The following is a 23,454-nucleotide window of genomic DNA, read 5'->3' on the forward strand; positions in this document are numbered from 1 at the left end:
AAAAAAATCTGATTTCTGTCTCTATCTGCAATTTACCAAGAAGGACAGACAAGACGGAAAATACCATAAACAGTATATCTACAAAGAGAACGAACTTGTTTGGCTAGTGGGCTTATAGGCTGTTTTTTTTTTTTTTTTAATACTACTCTGTATTAAAAAAAATCTCATAAACATTACTTTCTGAAACTACATTTTGAAAATACAATCCAGTTGTCAAACTCCAGAAAACAGTATATTAGAGTAGCTTCCCAGGTCACACGGGCGGCTCACAGGCACCTTTTCTGATCAGGTTAAGAGCCACCCTCTAATGCTTACAATGCTGGTGTGTTACTTTGGCTGTGATTAAGTATTAGAAATAAAATAGGAACTTTCTTTCCTCCTTCTCCTCCTCCTTCTTCTTCTTTAAGGAAAATGAGGTCCCTGGCTACAGATTAGACGCTGGTTATAAGGAAAAATTAATTTAATCAGATGGGACAAATTTTACTTTCACATCATCTTAACCCAGGATCCTATTTCAAAATCCAAACTGAAAAGAATGGGAAGCAATGGTAACTCTGCAACATACCAGAGAAATAGTCGATTCTTCTGGAACTGAAGCCCTTTCAGCTGGCCAGACCTTAAACCGTATGTCAGTAACTATCTTTTTAATACTAATTAATTAAATAAAATGAAAAATTAAATGAAACTTGATCTGGGAGAACAAAGTTGAAGTGCCCACGGCACTGGGGACTTTGTGGGGTTTTCACTACATCAGGAAGTAATTACACAACATTTTCCAGAAGTGAAACAGTGAGTCTAACTGGAAAAAAATGTGGAAACATTTAGTTAGAACAGTAGAGCAAGGTATTAAAGACCCTTTTAAGGGGTTAACTCTGAAGGAAAATATGCAAATAATTAGGTCTTTAAATATGCTTTTAATTACAATTCTAGGATAAAAGTCAGAGGTATAATTTGGCACTTGTGTGCTTTTCTTGAAAACCCCTTTCTTGCAAAGTGATGATTCTAACGTTCACGTCACCGTGAAGACCCAGCCTGACAACCGAGGATACTTCAGAGAACATTTGCCGGCTTCCTTGATGACTTCTTCCTTGTGTCTGAGGAAGGCCACGGTCACGTGGTTTCTTCAACATTCACTGGTGAGATTTAACCCACAAACTTGGGTAGCAACACATGGTTTTCATCTTTAGAGTCAAAACTCATTCATGCCAGTATCTTTTCCTCGTTCATATGAATTTCAAGAGTTTCACAAAATTGATTTTACTGACTTCAGTTTGATTCCACTGTTGGCTTTATGTGGCTCAGTTTCCAATGTGCGTGTCTCACTGGGAACAATCCTAGGTTAGCTGTACTACACAATTTCTCCTTGTGTTTTTGGCACCAGTCACTCTACTGAAAATGAATTTTATAAGGGCCACAGACACTTTGAACTGAATAGGGGTGAGTAGGGGAGGAAATTAAAAGCATGGCATACAACAATATATAATTTCAACCTTTGACCAAAAAAACCCTCCAAAAAGATGGAGAAGTGAACATGTATTAATATAATGCTACACTGTAGCTCTCCAGCTATCATTCATTCAACAAATATTTATTGAGTGTCTATTATGTGCCAGGTACTGTTCTAGGTGCTGAGGATGGACTGGTGAGTGGAACAGACAAAAACCCTAGTGCTGCTAGGGCTGCCATTCTAGCCCTGCTGGACCTGAGGAATGACTCTCTGGGCCTCTGATCCAAAAGTTCCACCAGCAAAGTGGCATAAAGGGCAGCGGGGCACCAACTCCTCCCCACGGAAGTAGGAACAGAAAGTCCTCCCCGGAGTGAAGCTGCCTGGGGATTCTGGGTATTGCAATGGTGACCAGAACTGGGCCTAGACTGAAAAAGCAGAATGGATTCAAGAAGCGTGCCGTGTGGGCATCCCCGGGCGGCTGAGTGGTTTAGTGCCACCTTTGGCCCAGGACCTGATCCTGGGGACCCAGGATTGAGTCCCGCGTCGGGCTCCCTGCACGGAGCCTGCTTCTCCCTCTGCCTCTGTCTCTGCCTCTCACGAATAAATAAAATCTTTAAAAAAAAAAAAAAGTGCTGTGGACAGAACTGTGCCCCTGCAGAATCCTGACGCTGAAGCCCTATCTGGAATAAGGAAGTGATTAAAGTTAAACGAGGTCGTAAGGGTAGGGCCCTGATCCTACAGGATTCGTGTCCTTATGAGAGACGCCAGAGCTCTTGCCTGCACGTGCTCGCTCTCCACTACGCGAGCACGCAGCCAGAAGCTGGCCATCTGCAAGGCAGGAAGAGAGCTTTTCACCAGGAACCACACTGGCTGGTGCCTTGATCTTGGACTTCCCATCCTCCAGAGCTCTGGGACGATGGTACTTTTTACGGCAGCCTGAGCTAAGGCGATATAATGCGCTGCCATCTCAAGAGACCTTCCAGTAACACTGCAGGGGGTTTGGGTTACACAAAACACATCCAGGAAGAAGCCGTCGTATCCAGTAAGCAGCAATGAATTCTGGACTTAATTTTTGATGTCTCCATTCAAATATTGTACAAAAATAGGAGATGAGGTCATCTTAACACTTTCTCTAACAATGACAGTGAAGGCTATCCTGAACTAACCTCTGCTTCAGACACTCCTCCACCAACCAAAAAATATTCATGGCCCTCACAACCCTCCTTTTCTTGCTTTAGCTTAAAGGAGATAAATGTGCATTAAAAGAAATTAAACGAGCATTTTGCTACCCATCAGGCATAACCAATTGCCTTGTCTGGACTGGTGGTTCTAACACCTACTTAAGTTACAGAGCATTTTCTGCTAAAAGGGTCTCTGCAAAATATCCTAAAATAGTGATAAACTGAATCCTATCCTATCAACTTGGAATAATTTCATGAACCGAAAATACTACAAGACCCAAGGTCTGTAAGTTTTTGCATTCAAAGAGTAGCAACACTGTTTTAAAGACTGCTTTTCTAAAATTCTCAGCTACTAGTTGTTTGCCATTTATGTTTTGTTTCACTAGGCATTCTGCAGCAAACAGGAGAACACCAAAGCTTAAGAAGGTTTTACACACAACAAAGCCTTAAGGCTGAGAACGTTTTACTCTTTATCTTCTCTCTGTGAACACACTAGGAAGAGACTGCCATTTTCTAGAAACAAAACGCCGAGGTCCCACTGTGGAACTCAGTTTGAGAACCACGGTTTTGTGTAAAGGGCTTTGGACGAGAAATATACCTACACCTATAGCACATTTGGGCCAAGGAAGCTCTGGCAGGTTCCAAGGTCTAAGAGGCACAATGATGCTCAGAATAGAAACTTCTTGGACTCAAAGAGAGAAAAGGCAACTAGCTCAGCGAGCCAACGGGGCTGCTTTCCCACGGCTCCACTTACAATTCATCTTGAATGTTGTCCGTTAGCTTGAAGAGCTGCTCCTGCCCCTCTGCCTGGCTCTCAGAGTAGCGCGGAAGCAGCCCCTGGGGCCCAGTGCAGCAGCGCGGTTTCCGAACCCTCTGGGCTTGCGTCCTGGGACAGGGAAAGGAACAAACAGCAAAGAGGTTAAGTGCTATGGTTCATATGATTTTCCTTTCTCATCTGAAATAAAAAAGTACTACATCATACAGGGCAAGCTCCCAGTTTAGGGACCAGCACGAAGCCGCGGCACCACCTGTGAGTGCTCCGGGAGGGAGCTGGTTGAGTCTCTGGTTTTTGTTTTTTGTTTTTTTTTTTTAGAGATTTTATATATTCATCCATGAGAGACACAGAGAGAGAGGCAGAGACACAGGCAGAGGGAGAAGCAAGCTCTCTGCAGGGAGCCCAATGCGGGACTCGATCCCGGGACCCCGGGACCAAAGGAGCACGACCTGAGCCAAGGGCAGATGCTCAACCCGCCGAGCCACCCAGGCGTCCCCGAGTCTCTAGTTTTGACGAGAACCCAGTCTCTGCCATTTTCTGACCAGGTGACCATGGACACGAGAGCTTCTTCAACCGCAGGTTCCAGTTTTCTCTGTAAACTGGGATGGGGACAGCGTCACAGGATGGCTGCGAAGATCAAGGAAACTGAGTGCCCATGGGGCCGGGGTTGACAGGATGTGGGCCAGCACCACTCACAGCTCCTGTCCTTGTTATTACTAAGACTTCTACTTGGGAAAACCCCACTTTTCTAGGAATCTTCAGGAGAGGCGCCTCTGGACTTGCTAAAGGCCAGGAAGAAGTGAGGGAGCTGGGGCATCTAGAAGGCACACACCAGGCTTCTGGACCTCTTGTAGGATGAGATCAGCGCCTGGGCACAGGGCGCAGGACGGGAATCCTAGGAGGGAGAGGACAGGCTCCATGGACTGGGCCCAGGCCACAGTCTGGGATGCTGCAGTGGCTCTAACTCATGCCACTATGCTGTCGGCCGCCCAGAGGAATCTGCTTTGCCATGGCTTTCAGGGGAGATGTTGTCTTTTTCCACAAACCATATTACAGGGTAATTGATAAGTACTTTTCGGTGTTTTCCTAGAAACAGGAGTCCATATTTGTCTTGGAAAGGCTGTGCATATTTCAGATGACTGATAAGAGTGTGCCGGGTCTGTCCTCGGCCTTGTACTCGCTGTACTTTTCATTATTTGTTCCTGGATTCCACTGAAGCAAAACATCCTTCTCTAGACACAGCTAACAGAGAGGAGCAAGATTGAATCAGCACTGAATCAGCACTTGAGAACCACGTACTAACACTAGTGTGCAGACTTACTTGCAAAGGCACCGAGGTGCCCTGGTCGGGGGCAAACAGGGCTAGTGACAGACAGAAAGTCAGAAGCTCGCCACAGGCCACACAACGGGGTGGCAGTGAAACTGGGACATGGCCAAGCGCTCCTGGACCCAGGTCAATGCTCTGCCCGTTGGGCCGTGATGTGTGAAGCCCCATATCTGGTTAATGTTTGATAAGTGCCAGAAAGCCAGCAACACATTTTTAAAAATTCAGGCGAAGGATGCCCTAGATACCACTAGTTGAGCTCTTCAAGGTTGATGTAAGGAGAATGTCAAGAAGTTTCAACGATCTGTACTAAGGGAGTGGGTAAAAAAATTTTTACTTGGGCAGCCCGGGTGGCTCAGCGGTTTAGCGCCGCCTTCAGTCAAGGGCCTGATCCTGGAGACCCGGGATCGAGTCCCACGTCGGGCTCCCGGCAGGGAGCCTGCTTCTCCCTCTGCCTGTGTCTCTGCCTCTCTCTGTCTCTCGTGAATAAATAAATAAAATCTTAATTTTTTTTTTTAACTTATATCCTGTAAGTAAAGTGTGGTACCCTTTTCTAGGCAGCAAAGCCCTGCTCTGGCCGCTCTGACCTTGAGACAACTACTGTCATTCCCAGCCCTGCCAATGGCAGGCTAATGAAGGGTCCTTTCCCTCAAGGTATCCTTTTCCTACTATTCTGTCTCCAATGAAGTTCCTGGAAGACGTCTGGGCCATTTTGGCAGAAGTCCAAAGGCCCCTCTAAGAGGAACCCGATGGGGCCCATTCCCTATAGCTTGTCAATGTAAAGTTTCATCCTGACACCTCTTACCACATCTTCCCAATCCACTGGGAGGTCTGCGGGCTCAACACCCATATATACCCCCATCCCAACTACTTCTCCATCTCTATCATAACTAACCATTACAATAGTCTTGTAATTTACTCTATTTCTGCCCTTGCCTGTCCTCCTCATGGCAATGAGAATGATGCTTTTAAAATACAAGTTAGAGACGCCTGTGGCTCAGTGGTTGAGCATCTGCCTTCAGCTCAGGTCGTGTTCCTGGGGTCCTGGGATCAAGTCTCACATCAGGCTCCCTGCGGGGATCCTGCTACTCCCTCTGCCTGTGTCTCTGCCTCTCTTTCTCTGTGTCTCTCATGAATAAATAGATAAATCTTTAAAAAAATAAAATAGAAGTTTTTTTAAATAATAAAATAAAATACAAGTTAGATCAAGTTAGCCATGTGTCCAAAACACATTTGCTTTAAATCCCATTTAGATAAAACATGTGCTTATTGCTTGGCACCCCATCTGGAACATAAGCTCCTATATAAAAAGGATTTTGTTTCATTCACTGCTATCCTGAGATCTACAACTGTACCCAGCTCATACTTGAAAAACAACAAACATTAGTTGAGTAAATGAATGAATGCATTTGTAGGTGGGTGGGGGGCAGGTATAAGGGCTATTTCAACCAAGGAACTCAATAGTAGAGGTGGTATGCAAACTTTGGAGGAGTTTGAAGACCAGAGATTCTGAGCCTTGAAGGTCAACAAAGTTAAGGCAAAATACGAACCAGCTAGAGTCATGTCTTCTTGATAGAAAGGTCAAGGCTATGTTTATATAGTCCACTGATCAAAACCAAGGAAGGGGCAGGAGGGCACGGTCACAAAATCAATCTCATTGCTAACACATGTATTTTCTTTAAAGGAAACAACCTTCTCAATACTATGCAAAGTGGGAACGGCATGCTACCAATGACAAGAAGACTTACTAAGAGTCCTAAATTCCTCTGGTGGAATCCAAAGAAGCCAGAGAAGTCAAGGAAAGGCAGCTTGTTTCTGGACCTGAGCTCCTAGAAATCACATCTTGTAACAACTATGAAATAGCTGAGAGTGTAAGTAAGTGTGCCCCATGTCATCACATTATCAAATAGCTGCCTGGTGTATACAGTTACTTCTTTACTGCATGGCATCCCTCAGGATCCTCCCCAAATTTCATGAATGCAACCTCACCTCCACTCACTCCCAGCACAACTCTGAAGTAAACTATAAGCCCACCCAAACACCAGAGAATAGGAAAGTCGAGTAGCTCCCTTGTGGGTACATGCTACCTATCTGTTAAGATTCTTTCTTTCTTTTTTTCTTTCTTTTTCTTTTTCTTTCTTTCTTTCTTTTCTTTCATCTATCTATCTATCTATCTATCTATCTATCTATCTATCTAATCTATCTATCAAGTTTCTTATCTGTCTTCCCAACAGATCCCAACAAGTTTCACTTCCCTGGTCTTCATTCTGTGACCAACCAATCACACCAAGGGAAGGCCAGGTGTAGAGTTCAGGCACTGCTGACTGGAAGAGCTTACTATGGCACTCAAGGCTCACTTTTCATGTGGACATAGAAGAAAAAAGAGTTCAGCTTTGCCCTGGAAGGAAAAGGTCTTCCCTTAGAGTCTTGTAACTCATGTAGTGCATCTAGGGGCTTCCAGATGGGGTAGTTTAGAGATACTCTTAATAGGAGCACAAAGGGCTCCCCTATTGCTTCATTGCTCTTGGTACCTGAAAAACTATTCTTTCTTCTCCAACTTCTAAGGTCCAAGTTGGAGGCTGCAGGGTGGGGTGTGTGTGCGCACTTAAAGTCACTGTGCGTGAACACATTTGGCACCAAACTTAATCAAATAGTTGTAAACAAAAAACCATAAGCTAGTGTTTTCAAAACTCGCAAGCCAGCAAAAAACTTCAAAGTGCTTTTCTCCAATGCAGGGCCCTGTGTGACGGGACTGTTTTCCCGGATGACGATGGCACTCTGAATTCAAGTAACCCTCTGAAACCAGTGTGGCTGTTGGTAATAGCAGTCCTACCTATTTCTCTTGTGACTCAGGGACATGGAGTATCTATCTCTGAGTGACAGGTCTGAATTCACTTTCCTGTATTCATGTTCCCTGGGAGCCTATGAGCACCTGGAAGGGAAGGACTCTACTCCCTTTTTCTTTTAAGCTGGGCTTTACTTGTCACTAGGCTCATCGTTACCCTCGGTTCAGGGCCCACTGTCATCATTGGCTTTTTCTTTATCTTAAATGGTACAATAAACATCTGTGAAACCACGCTTCCCAACACAGAAATGCCGTCATTGGCCATAACCTGAATCTCCTTGTGTGGTCTTCTGTTCCCTCCCCATCTCCCTCCGTTCCTCCTCCACCTAAGACAGCCCCTATTCTAAATCTTGTACTTATCGTTCCTTTGCTTTTCTTCATTTAGCCTTTTTTTTTTTTTTAAGATTATTTATTTGAGAGAGAGAGAGAGAGAGAGCACGAGCAGGGGCGAGGAGCAGAGGGAGAGGGAGAAGCAGGCTCCCCACTAAGCAGGGAGCCTGACATGGGGATCGATCCAAGGACCCTGGGATCATGACCTGAGCCCAAGGCAGATGCTGAACTGACTGAGCCACCCAGGCACCTCTTCATGTAGTCTTATTATATTTCAACATATGCTCTGGTATAGTCTTGTTATATTCTTTGGTTTTAGTTGTTTTAGGCTTTTGAAAAAGGATGTCACTACCTTTTTATGTTTGGGGACTTACTTCTTCTTTTTAAGTCATCCAGCTAAGATTCAGCCATTCCTTTGTGTGCATCTATAATCTATTGTATCTACTTTTTATTATCATCCCATTGTATGGATACACTACCATTCATCTGTTTTCCTATTGATGGTACACAAGTTATTTCCAGGTTTTGCTATTATAAACAAGGCTGCTATGAACATTCCTGTACATGTTTCCTGGTGAACACAGGCAAGAGTTGCTTTGGATATATATATATATATATATATGTATGTTTTGGAGGCATTTGCTAGATCACCAGGCATGAATGTTACCTAACAAGACAATTTAAGTTGTTTTCAAACTGGCTGAATCAATTTACACTCCTCCAGCAATGCACGTAAGAGAGCCTCGTGATTTCTTTCTTTTCCAAGCTTGTATCATCTAGGACAGCATTGTCCAATAACACACAGCCACCGGTCACGTATGGCTACAAGCAACTGGAATGTTGCTAGTGTGACCACAGAACTAAATTTTTACTTATTTATTTATTTGGAACTGAACTTTAAAAAATTAATTTAAATTAAATTTAAACTGCATGTTCAAAAATACTGATCTCAATTTTCAAATTTTTGCTGCTTGAGTGGGTATAAAATGGCATCCTGTTTTTTTTTGTTTTTGCTTTTAAAGATTTTATTTATTTGAGAGAGAGAGAGAGAGAGGCAGCATGAGTGGGGTTGGGCAGAGGGAGAGGCAGATGCTCTGCTCAGCAGGGAGCTCGATGCTAACTGACTGAGCCACCCAGGTGCCCCTCCTGTTTCTCCTCATCCCCACCTTTCATTTTCAATCTAGAGGATGATGGTGTCCAATACAAGAAATGGAGTAGCTGTGGTGCCTTGTGTGCGGATGCTAGAGTCGAAGGGTCAACTTCTAAGGTACGCTGGCCCAGTACCGTTGGACCATCCTCTGGCCTCCCCCGCTTGCCTTGCCCCGTCTCCTGATCACCTGTGCTGTCTGCATGTGCTGCTGCTTGGGTAGGGTCTTCACACTCCAGCCCTGAGGATAAAGGATCCTCCACAACGCAAGGGGGGGGCAAAACCCTGCCCATTCCCCTCTCATTAGCTGACAGCGTCTCTGACACTTGGCATGAAAGATGGTTTAGAACAGGAGTCCGTTTAGTGCCTATGCAGCGACTCTGCCTCCACAAGCCTTTGTTTAGCCAAAGGTCTGTGGTGTATTTAATTGCTGCCAGCTGGGGGCTTGTCGGCCATCTTAAGCTCTCAGCTGCTGCGGTTTATAAATTTCACAGTGTATAGAAAGAAGCAGGCCTTCCAGTCAACCAGCTAATCCAAAATGTCAGCACCAAATGAACTTGAGCTTTGAACTCCATGAAAATGTCAGAGAGTCGGCTGCACAGCACGGACGACTCTTCCCCCAGGGAAGGGGCTGCTGATACAGTGGCTGATACACAGCAGATATCCCCCCAGCGAGCACGATCAATACACAATCTGGCCACTGCTATCTGACATACATACACTGGAGGCCCCAAAACCAAAGATGAGGATAATGCAAACAATCCATGTCATTTTCTTTAGGCAACAGTAAATCCAAACAAGGTGACACAAGGAGATCTAACCAATTCCACTTGGGTTGATCTTGCCTTTCAGCCTGGGGGTCAACAGTTGGCCAGCCATTATTTGTTCTTCGCTTCTATGATGAGTAACTATGTCATAGCTCTATTAGTTGAAGACAGATGCTGTACACACAGAGCCATACCCCTATACAGCGTAAGTTAAGCTATTAGTCGGTTGCAAAATTCATCATGGCCAATGTCTATCAACCAAGGGAGGTTCAAAAACAATCAGTAAATGAGGAGAAAGTGTATGTGTCAAACACATGACTTCCTAGTACAATAGAATGTTTATTCGACTGATGACTGCCATCTTCCTCCGGGGCTGTGCGAACTGACCCCAACGGAGTGATGGATTGTGCCTGCATTTACTTTATGTGTGTGTCCAAGACTTTTGTTTTAATTAAATATCTCACAGATATATACTGTGCTCAACTGAGCACAAACAGTTAAGCTCAGAACAGAAGGTCAACCCAGACTATCTCCTCAAATATTGTTAATGGACGACAGCTACAAGATACCAGGATGCTCGACCGAATGGTTCAACCAAACATTTGTCAGTTCTCTAAAAGGTCTCAATGGTCTGTCTAAACAATACTCTGCACTGGAGTGTACAAACTGGTTAAAACTGCCTCCAATACCCAGTATGGGGTCTGGGGGTTGAAGAAGCCCGCCACGTCATCAGTTCCATCTCATCTCTGACCTCTAGCCTTCTAGTCCCTACTGTCCCCACATCCAAAAACTAAGTGGGAAAGGCTTTTTCCTCCACAGATTTTACTCCTTTCAGTGGACACTGTAATCAGAGGAGATTCCACGAGAGGATGAAAGCCTCTAAAGTTTGGCTCAGTTTACAGGAGAAATTTCCACACCCCCCCCCGCCCGCCCGAGTTCCATGACAAACAGAAATCCACTTTCTAGTACCCACTCAGAGACAGCATTTAATCCATTGGTTTAATAATAACTGCTGAGCTCTGGCTGCACTAAACCTTGAACCCAGAAAATTGCACCAAATATTTGCTACGACAATTTGGAATTTGAACACATGAAAAAATAGGTTGGGCAGAATGAAACTGAGGATCCAAACTAAGGCGGCCAGAAAAAACGAGCCTGCTCAGAGCCTTGTGAATGGCTTGTGTCTGCCTCTGCCCCCATCTCCCCACCCCATGTAATGACTTTTCCTAAGCTATCACACGCATAGGCCAGCGCCAGGCCTTTTGGAAGACAGGGATGAATCAAGTTTCTAGGGACTTTGCTGGAGTCTAACGCAGAAGGTAAACATAAGCAGGTGATTCTCATGCGGCAGGCATTGGGGGGGGGGGGGCTGTAGGGCACCAGGAGACAGCCCAGGCTCTGTGGCCAGGCTGCCTGGCTGGAACCCCAGTTCCACTACTTACAAACTGTGACCTATGGTGAGTTGTGTAACTTCTTGGGGCCTTGGCTTCCTCCTCTGTAAAACGGGGATGATAATAATGAGGCCGTTGTGAGGAGTAAAGAGTGCATCTAAGTGCTCAAAAAAGTGCCTGGTATGTGACAATCAATGAAATGCTGCCCGTGATGATGGTGGCGGCGAGGATGAATCTGTGGAGAGTGCTGATGGTGTACAAGGTGGGCCTTTACCTAGCTTAGGTCGCCGAAGATGGGCTAGGAACAGGCTAGGGTCCAACAGCCAATCTTTCTGATTAGGTTTTCTTAGTGGGGAAACTGCTTCAGACAGAAATAGTTCCCTTTCCTTCTGCTTTTTTGTTAACATTCTACTTCCTTCTCTCTAGAGTTCGGAAGTCGTATGTGGAACAACACACAAAATCTGTATTGTATTGTCGCAATGGAAAAATGTGGGTAAGATGCTGATTCATGAAATCGTTAGAAATTATATTACTATCGCCGTGAAGTTTTTAGTAATTTGACGTCCTGCCGTGGGGACAACATTTCCTGGGCTGGGCTTTCTCTCATCAGTGGGATTCACACCTGACTTGTTTATAGGGGTCAAGGCTTCCTATAACCTAACACATGTTTTGGGGACCCCATGACATTGCAACTGTGACAGCTGGTAGGACTCATGCCAACAGATATGCCTACTGGGATTTAACCTCTAAGAACAACATTGCTCAAAGGTTCTTTTCCTAGGCAACTAACTGCCTCGGGTAAGCCTACCTGTTCAAGAGGGCAGGGAGTGCAGGGAGGTGGGGGGCCGGCGGGTGGAGGGGGGGGGCAAAGCCAGCTGGCTTCATTAAGAATTCCAATCAAGTGGATAATGTTATAGTGAGATAGATGACAGCCCAGCAGCCTCAGATTTCCTAAGATGCCTTTTTTGCATGCATTCAAAAAAAAAAAAAAAAAAAAGCTTATAAAGTGGTTTTTGCAACTTTCATCATCATCACAAAAACAAGGTATTTGACCAACACCAGCTTCATTTGTGTTCTAAGCAGAGCATTCTGAACCAGTGTAGTGCTTACAAGAATCCCTCAAACCATGGACAAATTCCTTACTGACCTGTCACCTCAAATGTCAATCCCAAGATATTTTACCTGGGACAAAACACACAATTCCTGATAAACTTGATTTTATGGCTATTAAGTGCAAATGTTAATGATCACAAACTGATTAAGCCAAATATACCAGATCTTTTCTGATGGATTTCTGGCAATTGATTACTAATTTCTTTATTTTAATCTTTATATTATGTACTTTCTCCCAAAAGTTGATCTCTTTTAAGAGAGAGATGAAATTTAGGAGACTGGTGATCTAGAGAAGAACATGAGGCTTTGGAAAAAGACAAACACAGTCTAAAGATGGGCTAGAATCCGAGTCCTTTCACTTCTTAGCTGAGTGATCTTGAAGAAGTTATTAGATTGCTGGCAGCTTCAGTTTATCAATAAATGGGAAATACTTACTTGGTTGATAATGTTGAGATATTTAATATGTGAATAGTACACAGCACAGTGCCTGGCACACAGAAGGTAATTATATAAGTTGTCTCTCCCTTACCCTTATTCAGAGCCCTCAGGTGTTCAGTCAATGGAAAATACCAAAATGCACAACTTTCAAAGTTCAGATTTAAATTTTAAGCCTGAAAAACACCACGGAGACATGATTTACTGAATAGGTACAAAGGGCTCACAAGGAATACATCAAATGTTTGGGTGCACGGGTGTGTGCTGAAGGAATAGGGCCTGAGCGTTCACCCATCCACCCCATGTGCTTAAAGAACCGACCTTCAAGAGCTAGAGCTAATCCACCTCACAGCTCGCTGAATCACACCCAGTGGCAAATTCTTACCATTGGAATGGATAGTTGTAGAACATTGCCATTAATAAAATTCATCATAACAGAGGTTTTTAAAGAATAGTTTTAGCAGCAAAACGCTTTCTCTAAAGACGTCTGCAAGATACCCTGACTACACCCAATCCCTAAAACGGGCCTGTTTGTGATTTGTTTGCTTTTCTCAAGGCCACCTGTTCACCCGGGCTGGGAGTTCCATAGGTCCTTCCCTTCAACTATCAGACTATGGCTGCGAGGGGCGGGCCGGGGGATGGGGGGTTGGAAAAGGAGAACAAGGGAATGGGAGAAGATGCCTCAAGATGAACTAACACTGGTCACGAGAATCAAAGTTTCCGCACAGCTTCCACACTCCCCGGGACAAACAGGCTCTGCTTCAGGCCCTGTGCTTGGCCTGGCCTGGTGAAGGGTCACTCTGAGGCCCTGGGAGGACGACACCCCCCCCTGCCAGCCACCAACCTCTTCCAGGGAGGGGGGCTCTCGTGCCGAAGCCGGCCGCGGCCTGGAGAGTGAGCTAAGTGTCGAGCAGAAGCTACGTGGAGCCAGGGGTTTTGGTTGCTTCCAACGCCGTTGCGGCCCAGCCCCTAGTACAGTTCCTGGCACAGGCGTACAGGTTAAATGGACAGAGCCACGGCCACAGGCTGGGTCAGCCCTGGAGGCAGGAGAGCTGGAGCTGCTGCTGCTGGAGCGGAGGGAGCGGAGGAGGGGCAGTCCGAGGCCGGGAAAGGCAGGGGCTTGGGGACGACCCAGGAAGCCCTGGGGCACAGGCACGCTGGAGAGTTAGGGCCTAGAGAGTTAGGGCCGCGGTGGCGCTCTCCCAGGGAGCAACTGGCTAGCTGCCTGGGGGCCCTGGGAGACCGCGCCCTGTGCACTTCTCCAGCAGTGGGGCCTGGCATTCTGGAAACTGCTCGGAGGCCCAGTCTCATCTGGTCTCGACACGCGGCGCTTCCGCAGCTCAGAACCTTCTGACCAAGATGACCGATTCTCTGCACCAGCTCAAATTCCAAGGAGAACTCTCTTCAAAGGATTTTAATGCAAGGCTTTCATGAGCTCAGTCACCTACTTCTCCTCATCTTCCTGCTGACCAGCTGGTGCTTTTTTATTGTTTGTCATCAAGTTTAATGTAACCTATGGCTGAGCTGTCTCAGAAGCCAAGGTCACCCCTAGTCAAATCTGCCCCTCCACAAACAGGAGAGGGCACCTTCTCTTTGAACGTGTGTCAAACTGGCTCTGGCCATCATTCCGATGTCCTCAAGAATATCTTGGATTTTTCAGGCAAAAGAAGGATTTTTCTTTATTCTGCCACAGTGGCTGGGTATAAAGCCAAAGCAGGAATAAGGCAAGGAGAACATCCACGTGTCTGAGTGGGGAGTGGGTACAATGGTGTCCTTTCTCTTCAGACAGGAAGGAAGCAGAACACAAGCTGGCAGCTCGGCGATACCTGCCGGTGCCTCTACTAAAGGTACACGTCTGCCTGGTGCCATGACGTTCAACCTGGTGACAAAAGACTGTTCTTTATTTGGCGATAAGAAGGTCACGCTGCCTTATAATTAAGTGCTGCCAGTGTGAACATGAATGGGACTGCTTGCCATAGTCCATCAACCCTTGGCAAACTGGTTTGTTTGGTCTGGACAGCAAACAACATTCCACACTACTGGATTTTTTTCTCCCAGATCCCCTGCGGCCCCATCACCCCCCAAACCTTTTTTAAAAATTACAATCTGTTCTGCTGTCTCAAGTTACATTCTGTAAATAATAAGCAACACTGATGAAATGCAAAAAGCTGAAAATTTGTAAAGCAGAAAGATCTGCAGTGTGTCCCACATCTGTGTCACATTAAACATTGCACTCAACAGATTTGTGGATTCCTGTCTAATCAGCACACAAGGGTGACGTGGGCCAGAAGGCTCTTATGCCACATGCCACAGCAGAGCTGAGGGCCACCAGAGGTAGGCAAGGAGGGGCAGGAGCTGGAACCAGGAGGTGGATGTGCCAAGCTCACAATGCAGATGACACATGGCTGCCGGCAGCCTTGGTTTTGGCACATGTGGGTTAGAGCCTGCTGCGGTTAGGTCATGGGAGAACAAGCACCCGGACCCTCCTCCACAGTCCTCAATGCTGCTGAAGCTGGGCCCAGGGCGGTTAAACTAAATAACATGTTTTAATGACAAAATGTCTCATTTGAAGGAGTTGGCTCCATATACATTAAAATGACTATAATATAAAAATAGAACAGAAGGAAACCAATTAATGTCCATTTGGTAAAATGCTTAAAGGCTACTGGAGATGATAGCTGTCATGCTCGGCAAAACCCAACCCCATCTTTATTTCTTCCAAGGCACCTCTCTCCCTCTCCTCCCCCGCCCCCACCCCACGCGTGCACGTGCACACAGAAGCACAGGCGCTCACGCTAACATTTAAGAAAAACTGGCACAGCATGAGAGAGAAACTGCATGTTTTAAACTTGTGGCATCGTGTTGAGTCCCTGAATGATTATAAGGCTCCGTGTCGGAAAAAGCCAGATTCAACAGCCAGTCTTTTACAGAGAGGAGCACAAAGAGCTTCTAAGGGTACTCCATGGAGAAACTTCCACTGCCACCTCGACCACAATCTTCCCATCAGCCTTTGGTGAGAGACACCAGAACAAAGACGGCTGGGCCACCACGGTCCACACCGTGTCCCCGCAGCTGCGTTTACTGTGCTGACGATACATGGGGCAGGCTGATTTCACAACATTCTGATAGGAAGTTTTTAAACCAGTGTTCCATTTCATGGAGGAGGAAATCGAGAGATTATGAAGATTGCTCAAGGCCATTCAGTTGATAAGTGGCAAAGCCAAACCTGATCTTGGGTCTTTCTGATGCTCTTGGACTCAGTAAACTTATTACCAGCCTGAGTGCTGATGAAAATCTCTTTAGTAAATACTCTGACCCATCACTGTACCGAGCATTCTGGACATCCCAGAGGGATGCCAAAGAAGGCAGAGCGTGGCCGCAGGAAGCTTATAGTCCAGTGGGGAAGGCAAGGCTGACGTCCTTGACATGGGTGGAGGAGAAACCTAGAAAATGCCTCACTGATGAGACTGCTAAGAGGTCTGGCCCCACACAGACAGAGGGCATTAGGGGCTTCCTGGGAAGGCCTGGCGTCCAGCTGGGTCCCGCCTCCAGGTGGAGCAAGATTTGTAAGAAAACAATAAGATGTAGCATCAGTGCTAATCCGCCAGGTTTTACAACAGGAACGAGTGGCCACCGAATACTGAGGAATCGGAGGAAACGAACAAGGTAAGAGCCGGCCAGCAGACCACTCCACGTCCGATCCTAAGATGTTTGATTGAAGCCTCATTCTCAACGCTGAAGCACCTGCCTGGAGAACTGTGGGCGGTGACAGCTCTCCTCCCCTACAGTGGAGGTACAGGCGTTAACTCACAGGGATTCACACAATGACTAACCTAAATGTCATTAATACTCGGGAGAAAGATACGTACTAATATGGAGGAGAAACGAGTTAAATGACAACCACTGGAAGGGTCGGGCCAAGAGAGGAGGAGAGGGGACAAACTCTGATCTCGAGGGCTGGGGACTGGGTTGGGGAGACGAACGTGCAAAAGGGATTCACCAAGCAGGAAATCCAAACGGCCAACGGAAGTAGGAAAAGATGCGTCCACACCCGTCATTATCAAAGAAACGCGTGCAGTAACGTGGAAGCATTCGTTCTCTCAGATCAGGTCGGCGGGGACCTGTAAGAGTCACAGTGCCTTGCTCTTTAGTACAGGATTCACTTCATAAAACTCTTGGCTGGAGCTCGAATGAGTGAACAGCCGGGGCCGCCCGGCAGAGGGTCAGAGAAACGGGTCCCCTCAAGCACTGTGAGTGGGAGCACGGAGCGTTTCCACTTCCTAGAAGGCAACGTGTCATGTGTTTCAAAACAGGTAAGTGTATTATTGTATATATGCAATCTAATATACTTTTTAAAAGATTTTAAGCGACACAGAGAGAGAGGCAGAGACACAGGCAGAGGGAGAAGCAGGCTCCCTGTGGGGAGCCCGACGTGGGACTCGATCCCAGGACCTGGGGTCACGCCCTGAGCCCAAGGCAGGTGCCAAACTGCTGGGCCACCAGGGATCCCCTATGCAATCTAATATTATATAAATGTTAGAAATCATGACTTACTTCTGGAATGGAAAGACATCCCAGCGTCACTGCGAACAAGGTATGTGCTCCTGTTCATGTAAAATCATATACGTGTGCGCACACGTACACACACATATCTATGTGCACACAGAGATACCCGCCCGAGGTGCAGCTGTTAGCCTTTTGGTGATTATCAATGGCCAGTGCGACTGAGTTTTTTTTTCTTTTTTTCTTTTTTTGTTTTTTCTTTTCTTCTTTAAAATGGGAATAACAGTATCTATTTCAGTGGTTTGCTACGACGAGGTACCTTGCAGGTTTTTGGAACAGTGTCCACACACTGTAAGGGCTCATATAACGGCTGAATTTTCGCAACAGCTCACATTTGTACATATTTTCAAACTCAAACGACAGGACTATTCTTTAGAAGATGATTCAGGGCGCAGAGTCTCAAACACCAAGACGTCTAAAGCACGAATGAGTACAAATTTCCGTCACATACTGTCCATAAGCATGGGCTGGATACAGACTACAAAGAGTCAGAATGGCCAGGCTTCGTCCAGAATGGGTTTCTTCTGGAATAAGGGGCAGTCTGAGTGGAGATTTCTCAAGAGGAAGGGGGCAATGAATTGACCACTACTATCCTTAGCCACTGCATCCTCCAAGGCCGGGAGGCACAGCCCACCCTGTCCTGGATAGTGGTGAGGGCCACTGGGGTTGTTTTGGGATCCTGATGGTCCTCTGCAGGAGGCTACCTTCCCAGCCCATCTGACTTCCTTTTCCAGCCCTATCTTGCTTTCTGACCTTGAACAGCAGAGCCAAGGCTTCTCTCGCTTGCAGCAGGCGGCCAGCTCAGAGCAACGTGCCCTGACGGATGAGTGGGAGGTGGCGGACCTGGCTGAAGCCCAGGTGCTCACAGCATTCTCCCTACACAGCCCTGCGAGGCAAGTCAGGGGCTGCAAAAGGAGCACTCTCAGAATGGGCAGAAGCAAGAGCACTCTGCCTCCCAGCTTGCCCGAAATTCCCTTCCTGCGAACACGGGGAGAGAGAGAACATCTGGAACTGGTTTTGAGGCTCTCCAGCTGCAGAGTCACTAGAGTGAAGTTCGGGTTTCACTGGAAATTGCATTTCAGGGGCTTATAGACTGTCCTTTCTGATTCTCATCAGGGTGAAGTACAACCTAGAAGACAAGCCAGTTCACAGACCAAATCAGTTTTGCTTTGAAATGTTCTCCTTTCCCCATCCCCCTTTGAAAGCAGAATTAATGGTCCAGGTGGTGAGAATTCAAAAAATGAAAGAAAAGGGCACTGGGTCATCTCAGGTGCATTTCTATGCCTTCGCAAAAAGCAGACGCACCCCCTGGGTCAGAGTCGACACCAAACCTTCAGAGCACCTTGTCCTCCCGGGAAACAAGAACCAACAAGACTGAGCCCATTTGAATTGTCGAACTGGGGCTTGCCTGTACAGGACTAGAAAAAAATGTGGATTCAGCATGTGTTAGAGCTTGTTGGGAGCCCAGGAGGCAGCAGGGAAAGATGCTAGATCCTTTCAGACAGAGGGGACAGTGGAATGAAGTCCTCTCGGATCTGGGCCAGCCCCCTCCACCATGTGCTTTCTGCAAGTGGCCTCCCCAGGCACTGGGACACAGGCTTGCAAGAAGCACAGGCCCATCAGCAGTCGGCACCAGCCTCTCTGCCTGAGTCTCACTGCACCTCTGTGAAAAGCAGGTGCATCTGGTCGTCTCCCCAGAGCAGAAGTGACAGCATGTCTCCCTACTCTGCCAACGGCGAATACACAACCTCTATTCTAGCCTCTCCTGCCAGCTGACGGTTGGTTTTTCCCTCGGGACCTCGAGGTGGAGGCAGGTAGGGGGAGCAGGCATGTGGCTTTCCAAAGACCAAGCTCCTTGGGGTGGAGATAAGCAGGCAGGCCTGGGACAACCCTGATGCGGACAAAGGAGGGTGAGTCACACATAAGACAAGAGGCGACTCTTCAGCTGCTTTTCATCGTTCCCCTTCCAGAGGGTCACTCAGATGCAAAAGGCTCACATTGGACTTCCTTCTGCACGGTACATGAAGCACTGAAACTTCCTAAAACGTTGTATTAAAATCTCTGCAAATAAAAATTTCTATAAATCCTAGTTAGTGGATCATCTGGCTACCTCATGGCATCTCCAATCATTGTTAAACTGAACAAAAACAATTTGAAAAAGCAGAATTTCTCCCTACAATTTAACTGCTTGCTACCCTCTCAGCAATTCTCTCTGCATACTTCAAAAGGCCAGGTACAGCACAGCGCCCTGATGCCAAATGCATTCAAATAGGTGACAAAGAGAACCTCCAAACAGGTGCCCTTAAGAGACATTTAGTACCAAGGTCTGCTAAACTTTGGATTTAGCAATCGTTTTGTGGAGTCTACACCCTAAGTTCCACCCAGGATTTTGAGGCACCTTGACCATAGGAAGCATAACTGAAGGGAATCCAATGACCTCCGTGCGGGCCAGCCGTTCAGGTGCTCCTACCCCTAAAAGCATTTTTTTCATGCCCCATAGCACCAAAGTAAGCAGAAGCTATCCTTGGCCACGAAAAGGAAGTTACAGCACGCTGAGCACATACTACTTGGAAGGTCTCCTTCCAAGGCTTCCTGTACCGTGCAGCAGCTGCAGTTCCCAGGTGACCAGCTGGTGAGGACGGCTTCTGCTGGATGGCAGAGCGAAGGCGGGGTGGAACCAGGATGTATCACTGCTGGTTTGTGAAACGGACAAATTCTGCATTGGAAGGCTGCAGGCTTATCACTGGCGGGGGTGGGGGGTACGGGAGGGAGGAGCTGGGACACTCCTAGGCACAAAGGTCAGTGAGGAGGTTCTCCAAGCATGGATGCCGGCAGACGAGGGTCTCCCCTGGTCCTCTTGCACTGTCTCTAGGTTAAGCTGGTAGGGGGGAGTGAATGTGATAAGCATCCTTCACGTGATGAGATCCAAAGTTTACAGAAACTACCTCCGCGGCCCCCAAAACACACACATATCCCATTCCCCCAACAACCGCACTGGCATCCTTTCCCATATCTTCTGGGTCAGAGGCCTGTTCCCACACTCCATATCCATATCCAAGAGTTGAAAGGAAGTGGGTCATGAGACCCGGTAAGAAGCCTCACATTCATTCATTCATTTATTCATTTATTTATTTTAAAAGATTTTATTTATTTATTGGGAGGGAGGGAGAAGCAGGCAGGGAGCCCGACGTGGGGCTCGATCCCAGGCCCCCAGGATCATGACCTGAGCTTAAGGCAGATGCCTAACCCACTGGGCCACCTCGACTCCCCAAGAAGCCTCAGCTTTAAGTCAGGAAGTCTTTTGATGGGGAAGACCAAGAGATGATCCCGAAGCAGCACAGAAGTTAGGAATGTGTGCTCTGCACTCACACTGCCAGGCTTCAAAATCTGGTTCCCTCTCCCTATCTTTAGGATCTTAAACCAGTCACATAACCTTTCTGTGCTTCGTGTTTCTCACCCGTCAATAGGGCATATAAAGTGCCCACGTCACTGGACTGCTGTGAAAATGAAACAGTACTGACAGTAATATATAGAAATAAAATCCGGGCAGCCCGGGTGGCTCAGCGGTTTAGCACCGCCTTCAGTCCAGGGCGTGATCCTGGAGACCTGGGATCGAGTCCTGCGTCGGGCTCCCTGCATGGAGCCTGCGTCTCCCTCTGCCTGTGTCTCTGCCTCTCTCTCTCTCTCTCTCTCTCTCTCTCTCTGTGTGTGTCTCTCATAAATAAATAAATAAGTCTTTAAAAAAACAAATAAATAATACAGATACAAATAAAATGGTTAAAATAGTGTGTGCAGGCCTAAGCGTTGGGCGTCCGGAGCTCCATCGCCGGGACACAGGTCTGCACCTGACGCCTGGCCCCTCGCACACCAGCTCTCTGGAAAGGGCAGAAACGTAGGTCTTGCTGGACGGTGCGGACAGAAGACACGTCGGCCCCCAGTGTGGCCGAGGGATGGACAGCACCAGGCACCCCTCGGCCCGCTGCTTTCCTCGGTCTCTGAGCACAGGCGGGGCTTCCGGCCTCGCTGCGCACAGCCCAGGCCGCGGTGTCCCCACCCGCTCCGTGGGGCACGCGGCTCGGCCCTGGCGGCGTCGGCTGCGGGGGGGAAGGCAGAGAGCGGAGACGGCTGGCTTTCCTGCTGGCTTTCCTGCGCCGTCAGCCCCGCTTCCCTCGGCAACATTATACCGCAAACACGGGGCTCCTCTGAATAAAGCGCCGGGTGTCCCGTTTCGGGGGGGGGGGGGGGGGGGGGGCGCTGCTCCGAGGGAAGCGCTCTCCGCACAGCGCCTCTGGCCCGCCTCGTCCCCAGGCGCCGTGTGCACGGAGGACACGGAGGACACGCGCGGCCCGCCGTGGCCCGGCCGGACGAGCTCCGAAGGGCGGAGGCCCCTCGCGCGGCGTGAGAGGGTTAACCGGGACGGCCGGCCCAGCTCCTTATAAACGTTTGCCCTGTGGACATGTACTCGTTGGCGGCCGTACAAGACTCGAGCTGTGTTACACGCCTTAACGATATGGTTCAACTGTCGGTCAGGCCTGGGCCTGGCGCTGGGCCAGACCGCAATCAATGGGACACAGAACCTCCCCCTTTCAGATCATCACGAAGGCTCATATTATCTCCTTTTCGTCGTGCTGGTTAAATTTATGGAGCAGAACCCTGAAGCCGCATTCCTTGGCCTGGGCCGGCCCACGCGGCCTCCTTCCCTTTGTTCGGTACTGTAAGCGAGCCGAGCTTTGCAGGACTGCGGGGTTGTTAGTTCAGGCGCTGACTGTTTGCTCATGACTGAAATGAAAGAGTTCAGTGGAAGGGCAAAAGGACAGCCCAAGTGTAAAACCCCATCCCAGCAGGCCCTGGGCCCTACATATAGGCCCGGAGCTGTTCCTGAACGTACGACTGCACTTTGTTCTCACGAAAGCAAAATCTCCGGTCTGATCTCTGCTAAACCATCTCGGAGACGGCAACCGGGTCTTCCTGGGGCGCACCTCCAGGTGAACGTGTGAACTCGGGGGTACCGTGGGAGCAAGCCTGCCCTCAGAGCATGAAAAGGAGCCACGGTCCACCGCCACACACTCCAGTCTTCCCAGGCCCGCAGGGGACGAGAACGCAAACACTGACTGGTAGCTGGTCTGAGCTTTAATACAGATCCAGGAAAAAGTAAACTCATTTTCCAGCCCTTGGCTACAAGGCTGGGACGCTCCGAAGGGAGGCAGCAGGGGATCCGGTGTCCTGCCCTCAAACCGGAGAAGGTCCCGGGTCTGCCCACGAGCTTTCTCCTGGATCTGGAGTATCTCCGATTAGTATACAAAGGGTCGAACAATCAGGCTGACGGGCAGGCCTTCGCTTCAGTCTTGGAGCTGAATCCCAGAGGACGCCATCTGAATGCAGGCCCTCCAAGGGGTGAGCGCCAACCCACGGTCCATCATGTGAACCAGCATGGTGTGTGGGTCCACCTCTAAGTGAGGCTACTGAGAGTCTAGAGTGATTGCCAGAACCCTTCCAACCAAAGTCTAAGCATTAAAGAGCAAGGGGTGAGAGGAGCAGAGGGGAAACACAAAACCCTAAGCCAAAAAGTAAACCAAAGATGTGCTGAGAGGACCAGGTAGGAGAGCCTCTGAGGGGGGTCACTGCTGGCTTTAGAAGCACTTTCCTGCCAGTGTGGTCTTTTTTGGGGCCAGTGTTATGCCGTGCTAGCCTAGGCCCAAGCTTGTGACACGGTACTAGACTGGGACTAGCCCACTAGCAACAACATGCGCGTCTTGGATGGAGTCTGGCGAGGCCGGCGGTCTGCTCCAAATGTGGGCCGCGTTCAATCCGGAGGTGAAAGTCGTGCCTCCTGATGGGAACTAACCATGTGTTTATTTCTCTCTCTCTCTCTCTCTTTCTTTCGTTCTTCTTTCTCTTTCTTTCTTTCTTTCTTTCTTTTCTTTCTTTCTTTCTTTCTTTTCATTTCTTTTTCCTTACCATGTGTTTATTTCTGAATGAACTGTACACACATTTTTGTGTTTTCCTCAAAGATTTCCTTGTCCCCTGTGCTGATGAGATGAGCCAATGACTCTGTCACTTGAAAGCCCAAAGCACCTTTTTCTGGGTAGACAGGAGGTGCCATGGAATGAATGGATCACAGAAAACTGTCTCTAGC

The 23,454-nt window shown here is 47.8% G+C and overlaps 1 protein-coding gene across 5 annotated transcripts in view; it reads right to left on the reverse strand.

Moving 5' to 3' along the window:
• Positions 1-23,454, reverse strand: part of VPS13D (vacuolar protein sorting 13 homolog D) — a 239,847-nt gene that overhangs the window by 9,993 nt on the left and 206,400 nt on the right. For all 5 annotated transcript variants that reach the window (XM_072751165.1, XM_072751164.1, XM_072751163.1 and 2 more), the window contains one exon: positions 3,383-3,514. In XM_072751165.1, coding sequence (XP_072607266.1) covers positions 3,383-3,514 — 132 coding nt within the window. The remainder of the gene's footprint in view (positions 1-3,382; positions 3,515-23,454) is intronic.

The sequence above is a fragment of the Vulpes vulpes genome, chromosome 2 (genome assembly GCF_048418805.1).
Source record: "Vulpes vulpes isolate BD-2025 chromosome 2, VulVul3, whole genome shotgun sequence".
Lineage (NCBI taxonomy): Eukaryota > Metazoa > Chordata > Mammalia > Carnivora > Canidae > Vulpes > Vulpes vulpes.